Here is a 12,136-nt window from a genome sequence, read left to right as displayed (position 1 = left end):
GTCCCCTTTTTTTCTCTTTTTTTTTGTTTATTTTATTTTTACACATGTCTGAACTTATATGTTTTTGTTAATTTTATTGTTTTTTGAAAATTTTGAAAATAAAGTATTTTAAAAAAATACACAACAATGCTGGAGGAACTCAGCAGGTCAGGCAGCACTGAATGAACAGTTGACATCTCGGGCTGAGACCCTTCTTCAGGGCTGAAAAGGAAGGGGGAAGACACCAGAATAAAAAGGTGGGGACAGCAGAAAGAGGTTAGTTAGAAGGTGATGGGTGAAGCCAGGTGGGTGAAAAAGGTCAAGGACCGGAGAGGAAGGAATTTCATAGGAGAGGGGAGTGACCCATAGGAGAAAGGGAAGGTGGGCGGACCCCGGGTGAAATGATGGGCAGCCAAGAAGAGGAGAAAGGCCAGAGTGGAGAATTGAAGAAGAGGGGAGTGGGAGGGAATTTTTTTTTTACTAGAAGGAGAAATCGATATTCTTGCCATCAGCTTTGAGGCTGCCTAGACAGAATATAAGGTGTTGTTCCTCCACCTCCTCTTGTGCCAAGATGAAGCCATGGACCGACATGTCAGAATGGGCAAAACAACGAATCTTGTTTTATTTGTTGGGGAGTTCTTTTTTACAGGGTAAGCATTAATAGTAGTTTTTATTTTTTTTATTCTTCAATCTCCTTTGCTTAGATCACTTCCTAGCAGGTTGAACTTCAAGTTTTTGTGCATGAGCATACAGACCCAGGGTATATTGTCAATGCCAAGAGAATTTGCTTCTGGCAGAGAAGTGGCATGTACTAAAATCATGATAAATATAGACTGCTTAAACTTATTGGCGTAAGGTAAACTTTCACAACAAGATATATTAAATAATAAGCATAATGACACTTGAAGGAAATCTAGTCCACCATAGAATTAGGGTTTTCCAGATAGATTGAAGAACCAGATGGCAGTGAGGAAGAAGCTGTTGTTGAACCTTAAACTTTCACAATTATATTTCTGAAAATAAAGAATAAAATAGAGGTCAAAGTCCGAACTGCATATAACTCTTCCCATGATTTTTTTTTCTACCTACTTAATTAAACTATGTAATGTTTGGAAATAAAATAATTACTTTATTCTTTCAGGGAACTTAAATTAGATTATTTTCAAATTGACATCTTTGGTTTGAACAAAGAAATGTCCTGCAATGGTCTGGGAAAAATATTGGCATTAGTCTTGGAAGTGTAGATGGGGAAAAAAAAGAAAAATATGAACAACATACATCAAAGTTGCTGGTGAACGCAGCAGGCCAAGCAGCATCTATAGGAAGAGGCGCAGTCGATGTTTCAGGCCGAGACCCTTCGTCAGGACTAAATATGAACAATTTGTTTCTCTGTAGTTTGTGACTGTAGAAACTTGCAAAATAATGAAATAAAGTAACCTTGGGAATCCTCAGTCAGGGTTACCTTTGAAACAGGTAGTTATTTTCATCATCGCGTATTTAGGAAAATAATTCCAAGGTCATGTAAATGGCAATAGAACGAAGATTAGTTGACTGACAGGAGGCAAAGAGTGTGAATAAAGGGGACTTTTCTAGTTGGCTGCGGGCAATTAGTGGTATTCCACAGGTGTCACGGTTGGGACTGCTTCTTTTCATGTTATATGTCAATGATTTACATGACAGAATTGATGGCTTTGTGGCCAAGATTGCAGACGATGCGAAGATAGGTAGAGGGGCCAGGAGTATTAAGGAAGCAGAGAGTCTGCAGAAGGATTCAGACAGATCACGAGTATAAGCAAAGTAGTGGCAGATGGAATATAGTGTAGGGAAGTGTATGGTCATGCACTTTGGTACAAAGGATAAAGGCGTAGACTATTTTCTTAACGGGGAGAACGTTCAGAAATCAAAGGTGCAAAAGAACCTGGGTGTCCTCGTGCAGACTTCCTAAAGGTTAACTTGCGGGTTGGATCAGTGGTGAGTAAGGCAATTGCGATATTAGCAATTAACTTGCAGAGGACTAGCATATAAGAGAAAGAATGTAATGTCGCTGCTTTGTAAGGCATTTGTCTGATGTGCTGGCATTTGTAATTTTAAAATTTATTTTGTTGTCCTTGGTTTGCCTTTCAGATGTTCTTTAAACTTGCCCTTCAATTCAAAGTTTCCTTCTTTATTTGCAATATAAATGTTGAATGATGTAAAAATAATCATTTTATGAGCTGTCTTGCAGACTAATTTTTAAAGCTGTACCAGATAAATGATTATCCTGACATGCCTATTCTTTATTTACCAGTGCATCCTTGGTTCCTGAAAAATCGGAGTCACTTCCAGCTCCAGTGCCGCCTTCTCCTTCTCCACTGCACACAGAACCCCTGAGAGATGCTGAAGCTCTCCCAAAACTCCTTGAACAGACATTAAGGTACCAATGCAAAGATATGGAAAAATAGCCTTCAAGTGGAGAAATCAGAGTTAGAATTTTCAAATTTTCAAAATAGAAATTTCAAATTAAGGTTCAAATTTTCTGAAGTATTTTTCCTAATTTTCTCTGATCAAGATCTGATTATGTCATGATAATTCTTTTTTGAAATTTTTAAATTAGCTTAGTGTAAAGAGCAAGCATGTACAGTAAAATTTTACAGTAATTTGTTTGAATAGATATATTATGTCAAACAGTCAAAATGAGGATTCCAGTAGCCAGCTGCCTGCACTACTTCTGGGTATAGAAGAGATCTGTCAATGAAGAACCACATTTCAAGTGTTGCCATCAGTAACTGTGAGATGTCAGACATGGGCTGTAGTTTTGGTGGCTGATAGAAATGGCTTTCAATGATGAACCATGTAAATGTTTACGCTGACACATTCCTGTCCCTGTATTTACCAGTACTTCTGAAAAAGAAGAGTCGGTTTCCAATCTTATTCCTGTTGTTCCTCATTCTCCACAACAACCTGAGTACTCCAAGCCGTTGGATGATGCAGGCATTCTGCAGAAGTCCTTTGACCAGGCTCCACTAAGGTATCATTGTAGAGGATATAGAGCAATGCTGCTCGCAATCTTTTAGGAGACAGTGGATGCTTAATATCATTGTCTTCGTGAAATTAGCAGGTACAAGGGCAACATAATGCAATTCATTAAATGTCTACCGCAGAAATTCTTCTGTCTAATTGGCAGCTTTATTATTGTCAAATGTACCAAGATGCAGTGAAAAGCTTTTGGTTGCAAGCCATCCAGACAGATCGATCTGAATATAGGTACATTGAAGTTGTGAAAACGAAGTGCGGATTGTAAAATATTACAGTTACAGAGGAAGTGCTGTGCTGGCAGACAAATAAAGTGGAAGGTTTGTGGCAGGGCAAATTGAGCGATCGAGTTCATCTTTGCTGTATACGGGCTCCCTTCAATTACTTTTGCATGGTATATGTAACCTTGTCTCCTTCATTTCTGACGTAGATTGAAACAATTATTTCTGGGAAATTCAGATCAATGTTTTATTCTTCCAGAAATGTTCAGGTCAAATTATTTTCCCACTGACTCTTTTGATTCAACCAGAAAAGCTCAGTTAATACCTTGGAAATTGTTTCTGTTATCCCTGTATCTTCAATATTCTCACTCTGTATTCTGCCCTCACTTAAGTGTTTCCCCCGTTTTCTCATGCTAGACAGATAGTTAACTCCAGTCCTGGTGTAGCTGTAGCTGAAGGTATTTTTGTTATTCACCAACATATTATAGTACACAAGGAGCTGGTGTAAAAAGACAGTATTTCTCGGCATTCTAAAGAAAGGCAGATTCAAATATTGATTGAAATTCCTTTGACTTCAAACAAGTGCTTCTAACTACTAAATGAACAGTACAAACGATTATATAATGGCTGACCAAATGTCGAAGGCTAATTGCTTAACAACGCGATAGCAAATACTCAAAAACAGCTGTGGACCCACAAGTAAACAGCGAGATTTGGTAATCAGAAATAAAATAACAAACCAAATCGGGTGAGACACAACGCTGATTTACCAAGAGTATTTGTCAGCCATATAAAGTCAGAATTAATTATATGTCTTGAATAGTTTCTCTAAAGTTAGTAACTGATGAAGCTTAGTGAAGCAAACAGATCAAAACAGGTTTGGCAAGAGGAGCTGCAGTGTTGAAAATTGATCTGGGAAGCCAACAACTGTTTCTTCTGATCAATAGCGTTGATGACACGTTGAATTAATTTTCAGAGCTGAACCATATGAATGCTCATACTGACTCATTTCTGATTGTATGTTCAGCAGTGCTCCCTTGGCTTCTGAAGAGGAGGAATCACTTCCAGCATTTTTACTTGCTCCTGATACTCCTCACCCTCCTCAGGACTTGGAGTGCACCACTTCCTTGATACTTCCAGATCACCTTGAGCAGACTCAAATAAGGTATCAACGTAAAAAATCAGTAAATTTCAAACTGAGAAACTTGATGGTCACAGTAAGGCTGGTATTTTTTTCAGGAGAACTGTTTCAAAATTTCAATAATACAATTACAGTCTCCCCCATGTTTAAATAAAGGAAAGGTACGTGGCATCCAGAGTTTCTCCGGTTAGCGGACGATTTCCCTCCACGCCTCTCTGATGTAGTGGGGAGTCACGTGCGAGGCAAGTTATAGCAGTGGTTTGCCATTGCCTGCTGCCGGGTGAGTTTCCAAAGCGATCACCAGCTCGTAACCCAGCACGGATGGAAAGCGTGCAGGGGAGCCGGCTGGATTCGAGCTCGGGACCTTTCGTCCTGAAGTCCAACGCTGATGCCACTACGCCACCAGCCAGGCCCCATGTTTAAATAATTTCTTTAATTCAGGAATGTTGAAATCAGCGTCAGTGGATTGCAAAGAAACAGCTCTTGAAGATATGATTGCAATTGTTTTATGATCTTTTTAAAAATTAGAAACATCAATAAAGGAGCTAATTCATAGCCAAAACTACAGAAAATACAGTACAACTAGAATTACCATAAGTTTGGTAAAGTGTCAATAAGTGAGATTTCTCTTGAAGATTAGCTCTAATTTTTACCTTGTGATCACCTTAATTTTCTCCCTCCCTTCTCCCCACCTTTTAAGTCTACTCCTCATCCTTTTTTCTCCAGTCCTGCCGAAGGGTCTCGACCCGAAATGTCGACCGTACTCTTTTCCATAGATGCTGCCTGACTTGCTGAGCTCTATTTTTCACATTACATATTGGAACATACAAGTGAAGTGTGTCATTTGTGTCAAATCAAATCAGCAAATGTTGTGCTGGGCAGTCCGCAAGTGTCACCTTGCTGCCGGCACCAAATAGCATCCTCAAAACTCACTAACCCTAACTGTGTGTCCCTTAAACGTACGAGGAAACCGGAGCACCCAGAGGAAACCCACACAGTCATGGGGCGAAGGTACTTCTTCTTACAGACAGTGACAGGAATCAAATCCTGATCTTACAGTTGGCACTGTGAAGCATTGCACTAGTCACAATGCTACTGTGCTGCTCTTTTCTGATTGCAATGCTCAGATTTGTGCGTTTGAGTCTAAGGGCTGTTGTACTTCTCCAGATAAACTCAATAGATGTTTGTGGCTGAGCCACACGAACGTTCAGCATGACTCACTTCTGAATTTGTGTTTGCCAGTGTTTCCCTGACACCTGAAAAAGAAGAGTCGATTCCAGCTTTTCATCTTGCACCTGTTGCCCCTGAACTTCCACAACTTGTTGAGTACACTGAGGCTTTGCACGAAGCTGAAGTTCTCCAGAATCACCTTGAACAGCCACCATTAAGGTACCGAATGTGGAGAATTCAGAAAACTTAACCTTGAAGCTGAGAAGTCTGTCAGGCTGCAGCAATAATTAAGAAATTTTACTGAAGAGGATGAACCTGCAAGAGATTCTGAAAATTAAACATGACGTTGGGAAACCTCTTGGTGAAGAGCTAATTTCCGAAAGTGTAGTTGTTAATTTTCTCCGAATCAGAATCACTCTGATCTATGTTGAATTTCAATCCTTTAATTTTGGCATATTCAAATGATCATAATTGGAACATATTGATAAACAGTCTATAAATCTATGATATTAGAAATAGGTTCAACATTATTTTGTAGAATTCCAGTCAATGTAGTCATAGTCATAGTCATAGTCATAATCATACTTTATTGATCCCGGGGGAAATTGGTTTTCGTTACAGTTGCACCATAAATAATTAAATAGTAATAAAACCATAAATAGTTGAATAGTAATATGTAAATTATGCCAGGAAATTATGAAATAAATCCAGGACCAGCCTATTGGCTCAGGGTGTCTGACCTTCCAAGGGAGGAGTTGTAAAGTTTAATGGCCACAGGCAGGAATGACTTCCTGTGACGCTCTGTGCTGCTTCTCGGTGGAATGAGTGTCTGGCTGATTGTACTCCTGTGCCCACCCAGTACATTATGTAGTGGATAGGAGACATTGTCCAAGATGGCATGCAACTTGGACAGCATCCTCTTTTCAGACACCACCGTCAGAGAGTCCAGTTCCATCCCCACAACATCACTGGCCTTACGAATGAGTTTGTTGATTCTGTTGGTGTCTGCTACCTTCAGCCTGCTGCCCCAGCACACAACAGCAAACATGATCGCACTGGCCACCACAGACCCGTAGAGTCTGCTAGAGAATGTTAGGGTAGGACTAGATTTGGCCCAGTTTATCTCATCTCCCTGTCCTTGGGTTAGAAAGATCTCAATCAGTGATGCTTCTTGTTTCTGATGGTTGGTATTGGTGAGAAAGGATCGAGCTTTGGTAGAAAGTCTCAATATTGATGTATTTCATAGCTAAAGGATGTGATTATTTATCCTTCCTTCATAAGTCTGTGTTTTCCAGCCTGCCCTTGGATTCCGAAGAGGAAGAGCCATTTCCAGCTTTTCTCCTTGCACCTGTAGATCCCGATCCACCCCAGGACTCTGAGTGTTCCAAGCCTTTGGATGATGCTAAAATTCTCCTGAATGAACAGGTTTCATTAAGGTATTGATACACAAAACTAAAAAAGACAAACTTTTTGCTGAGAGATCTTATCAGCCACACTAAGTGCTGAAGAACATTTATCAAAAGCAAAAGCAAAAAAAGCAAAAGAAAGGTGCAATCATACCTGTAGACCAGGGGTTCCCAACCTTTCCCATGCCATGGATCAATACCATTAATCGAGGGGTCTGTCAGCCCCAGGCTGGGAACCCCTGCTTTAGAGATTCTTCCAATGGCAACCACCTGAAAGTCAATCCAAGGTGAGGGATTTACTTTGTAATTATGTTTACTCTTATGGGATGCCAAAACTTGTCCTGCTCACAAAATGAGAGAAAAAAAATAGCAGTGTGGTAAACCTTGCCATTTGACTGAAATAGAAATGTTAGTATAAATCTTTTCTTTAATCTTGAAAGTAGTCAGTCAGAAAAAAGCTTGTTGCTTAGTTACAAGCCCGTAGCATTTAAGCAATTTTCATTCCACATCTGCCTCTGAAGAAATCTTAACGATGCTCTCAGCTTTCTTTATCAAAATGCAGGACAAGGATTCAGTCTTTCAGGGATTTTAAACTGGTTTATTTTCAAGCCAACTCTTTTATTTCAACAGAAGTGCTCCTTTTTTTTCCTGAATAATTATTACCATTAGTCTTTGATTTTCAACATTCTCACTCTTATTGACATAAAGAGCTAGCAATCTTGAAGAAGTAAAGTCAATGACAAAGCTTGAATGATTCCAATGTTGTTTGTAATGATTAAACTTGTGGTGTCAATATAATAAGAAAAATTTGTTGCAGGAATCTGAAAATAGTTTATTTTAAATTTAGTCACTGACAATTCTTGATTAAAAGAGACTGTCATTTATCAGGATATGAAAAAGATTTCTAATTTGCACTGTATGAAGTGCAAGTAGAAAACTTAATAGCGCTGGTGCTTAAATAGTCTGCAGGATTGCTGAAGCCATACCCTGAGATATGTAGCTGTGGAAAACGCACATGTAAGGTGGAACAAAACCACCGCGAATGCTGGACAAGGATGAGGATTTGAAAGCTAATGCATTGGATGAGGGAGAGCCAGCAGAGATCTGCAAAGGTAGTGTGATTGTGTGTGGACTTCATGCGGAATAGCAAAAGCCAATGTGTCAGGAGAGGAATTTGAACTGGTACACTCTCAGCAGGAAGAATCCACGCTGATTACTGAGTAAAGCCAAATCAAAGTTTGTTAGTTTTCTTTGATCACTTCTCAGCTCATTCCGATATTTCCAGGAGCTTGAAGGCAGCCAATTTGTGATCTGTTTAAATGGAAAAAAAAGCCTCAATGTGTATGAACATTTTTAATCTTGTAAACTTTGGAAGACCTGTGCAATATGTATTGGAACACAATGTGCATAATGGTTGTTTTGAAGTGTACCATATAGTACTCATAGGAAATATAGAGAGCAGAATAAATACAGCCAATGTTGGTAACCTGGATTTAGAAAATGTTGGAAGTTTCTCAATGGGCTGATCAGTTTTGGGAGGGGAAAGAGAGTAATATCTTGGATAAGGCATGGTCCCGTACAATTCAGAAGAATGAGGGGTGACCTCATTGAAACCTATTGAATGTTGAAAGGCCCCGATAGAGTGGATGTGGAAAGAATGTTTCCTATGGTGGGGGTGTCTAAGACTAGAAGATACAGCCTCAGAATAGAGGGATGTACTTTTAGAATGGAGATGAGGAGGAATTTCTTTAGCCAGAGAATGGGGAATCTCTGGAATTGGTTGCCACAGGCAGCTGCGGAGTATATTTAAGGCAGAGGTTGATAGGTTGTTGATTACTCAGGGTATGAAGAGATATGGGCAGAAGGCAGGAGATTGGGGCTGAGAGGGAAACGGATCAGCCATGATGAAATGGCAGAGCAGACTCAATGGACCAAATGGCCTAATTCTGCTCCTATATCTTATGGTCTTATATTTTCAACCCACTGTGTACTTCTGATACTTAGTGCTTTATTTCCAATGTATATCAGTTCAATGTAAATGTATTATGAAAATAATAATTAAAATGGAAAAATCTGTAGTTTTGATCATACAGTAAATTAGTTTAATAGTTAAGTTACCTGCTTCTTTATCCTGACACGTCTGACTGTGTTTACCAGTGTACCTCTGACGTCTGAAAAAGGAGAGCCAATTTCAGTTCTTCTGCCTGTTGAAGCTCCCTCTCCACAGAAACCCGAGCAAACTAAGCCACTGGATGATGCTGAGGTTCTCCAGCCCCAACGTGAAGAGTTTCCATTAAGGTATCAATGTGGGGAATGTAGAAAGGTCCCTGTAAAGCCAAGAAACCCATTGGCCACAGTTAGCCCGATTTCCAAAAGAATAGTTTCTAATTTTCTTTGAACTAATTGTAATCAGTCCGATGTTCAGGATAATTTCTTTATTTTTGGGATTTTCAAATCAGCAAGAGTAGAATATGATGAAATGCGCAGGAAAAATGATCAATGTAGTTTTACGGAATTTGTGTCAACCAGTTTGGATTAGAACTGCTATAACAGTCTGAATGTGCCTGGATTACAGAGACTCATTTAATCTATCTGCTTGTTATCATTGTTAGACGCTGCAAGACCAGAGAATTGGATTGTGGTGGAATATTGCGGTTCTGGTGCCACTTTGAACATGTGAATATTTATACTGGACATCTCTAATTCTGTGTTTAACAGTGTTTCCTTGGCTTCTGAAAAAGGAGAGCTGCTTCAGGCTTTTCTTCTCCCAGCTACTGCTCCTGATCCTGCACAAGGTTCTGAGTGCACCAAGCCTTTGGATGTTGTTGACTTTCCCCAGAATGACCTTGAGCAGCTTCCAATAAGGTAAAGAATTTTGAAACTGAGAAATTATTCTTTGGGGGCTTGCTATTGTTTGCATGGTGGGTCTGATGCTTTTTGCTGGAGTGAGTGAGGGGGAGAGGGGATGAAGGATCCTTTGTTGCTTGTGTGTGGGACGGGAGGAGGCTTTGAGATTCTAACGCTTTCTGTTGTCATTCTTTGGAGATTTTTCCTCTCTTTTTCATGGATGTCTGTGAAGAGTAAGGATTCCAGGTTGTGTACTGTATACATTCTCTGACATTAAGTTGAAGCATTGGTTCTGCACAACAGCTTTGAAAAAACCGGAAGGTGATGGAACAGTAAAAGTGTTAGCAAGTATCTGAAGGATGAAATGCTGAAATCCGTTGAATCAATTTGTAGCACAGATTTTAATGTTTCATTGTCATCTAATTTTGGAATAAGCACTGCCTCTATTTTTTATTAAATTATTTTACCTACTTTAATCCAAGAGAATTATCCAGTTTATAGTGGCTAGCTCATTGGTATCTGTGTCAGAGAGCTCAGCCAGACTTAGGCCATTCAGGCTGACTGCAATAACATTCAAAATTTTACTAGCTATTATATCACTCAATAAATCAACATCATCTGCCTGATTGAACGACAGAGAGATCTACTAATATTAGATTAGATTATTAGATTATGAGGACACCCAGTCCTCTTTTATTGTCGCTTAGTAATACATGCATTAAGAAATGATACAATGTTTTTCCAGAATGATATCACAGAGACACATGACAAACCGAATGAGAAACTGACAAAAACTATATAATTATAACATATAGTTACAACAGTGCAAAGCAATACCATAATTTGATAAAGAACAGACAATGGGCACGGTAAAAAGTCTCAAAGTCTCTCGAAAGTCCCATCATCTCACGCAGATGGTGAACCTCCAGCGCCGCAAACTTGCCGATACAGCATCCTGGAAGCATCCGACCACAGTCCGACTCCGAGTCCGTCCGAAAAACTCAGAGCCTCCGACCAGCTCTCCGACACTGAGCACCATCTCTGCCGAGCGCTTCAACCCCAGCCCCGGCAACAGGCAATAGGCAAAGCCGAGGATTTGGGGCCTTCCCCTCCGGAGATTCTCGAGCGCATAGTAGCAGCGGCAGCGAAGCGGGCATTTCAGAAGTTTCTCCAGGTGTTCCTCTGTGCTTCTCACGGCTGTCTCCATCATATTAGGATTGTGCACGGCATCCTAGTTAACATATACGACATCATTTGGAACGGCCGCCCGCGCAGCGTCGCGCCGCCATCTTCTCTTCCCTCCTTCATATTAGCCTTAACCAAGTTCTGAAGTAAAGTCCTAGCTCTTCAATATTCCTCAGCCCGTCCCCTTCTATTATTTTTATCTTGAACTCTCTTAAAACACTGGCTTTGGTTGCAAAGCTTTTCATGGTATTAGAAAGAGCACTTCACTTACTTAGCTTTTGTGAATAAAACTGGATAGTTGAAGGAGGTCAAGTAGAAATGTACTTGGGATCTTAATTCAGTTGGATTTAATTAAGACAAAGGGCAGAAAAGGACCAAGTGGAGTTGTAAATTGAGCTGAGGCTAAACTCATTGGTCTGAGATGGGATTTAGGAAAGTACACAGGAAAAGCTCCATAAAGGTAAAACAGCATCAGAGTGATTAAAAGCAATAAAGGGAGATAGTTGAAGTTCCAAGGTCAAAGTAACATTTATTATCAGCGTACATACACGTCACCACATACAACCCTGAGATTCTTTTTCTGCGAGCATACTCAGCAAATCTGTAGAACAGTAACTGTAAACAGGATCTGTAAACAAACCGTGCAAATATAGGTAATAAATAAATAACAAGCATCAAGTAACAAGATAAAAGAGGCCTTAAATGAGTGTAGTTATCCCCTTTTGTTCAAGAGCCTGATGGTTGAGGAGTAGAAACTGTTCTTGAATCTGGTGGCGTCCTTCCTGAGGCACTTGTAGCTTCTACCTGATGGCTGCAGTGAGAAAAGAGCATGGTCTGGGTGGTGAGGGTCTTTGATGATGGATGCTGCTTTTCTATGGCAATGTTTCATGTAGATGTGCTCCATGGTTGGGAGGTTCTTACCTATGATGTACTGGGCTGAATCCACTACCTTTTGTAAGATTTTCTGCTCAAAGGCATTTGTGTCCGCATACCAGGCTGTAATGCAGTCAGTCAGCACACTTTCCAACACTCAGCTATAGGAGTCTGCCAAGATTTTTGATGACATGCCAAATTTCTGCAGACTCCTCAGGAAGTAGAGGCACTGTTGTGCTTTTCTCGCAATTATGTTTATATAATGGATCCAGGATGGGTCCTCTGAGATAGTGTCACCCAGG

General features: G+C 40.1%; 1 protein-coding gene across 13 annotated transcripts in view; it reads left to right on the top strand.

The window, feature by feature from the left end:
- LOC134359048 (uncharacterized) overlaps window positions 1–12,136 on the top strand; it is a 279,403-nt gene that overhangs the window by 123,602 nt on the left and 143,665 nt on the right. For 9 of the 13 annotated variants that reach the window (XM_063071897.1, XM_063071898.1, XM_063071899.1 and 6 more), the window contains 7 exons: window positions 2,267–2,392; window positions 2,855–2,986; window positions 4,240–4,377; window positions 5,596–5,742; window positions 6,819–6,959; window positions 9,087–9,227; window positions 9,648–9,794. In XM_063071897.1, the coding sequence (XP_062927967.1) occupies window positions 2,267–2,392; window positions 2,855–2,986; window positions 4,240–4,377; window positions 5,596–5,742; window positions 6,819–6,959; window positions 9,087–9,227; window positions 9,648–9,794 (972 nt within the window). The remainder of the gene's footprint in view (window positions 1–2,266; window positions 2,393–2,854; window positions 2,987–4,239; window positions 4,378–5,595; window positions 5,743–6,818; window positions 6,960–9,086; window positions 9,228–9,647; window positions 9,795–12,136) is intronic. The other 4 variants (XM_063071895.1, XM_063071901.1, XM_063071900.1 and 1 more) reach the window with 4 other exon arrangements.

This window comes from Mobula hypostoma, chromosome 19 (assembly GCF_963921235.1).
Source record: "Mobula hypostoma chromosome 19, sMobHyp1.1, whole genome shotgun sequence".
Taxonomy (NCBI): domain Eukaryota; kingdom Metazoa; phylum Chordata; class Chondrichthyes; order Myliobatiformes; family Myliobatidae; genus Mobula; species Mobula hypostoma.
This window is presented reverse-complemented; position numbering and strand designations above follow the sequence as displayed.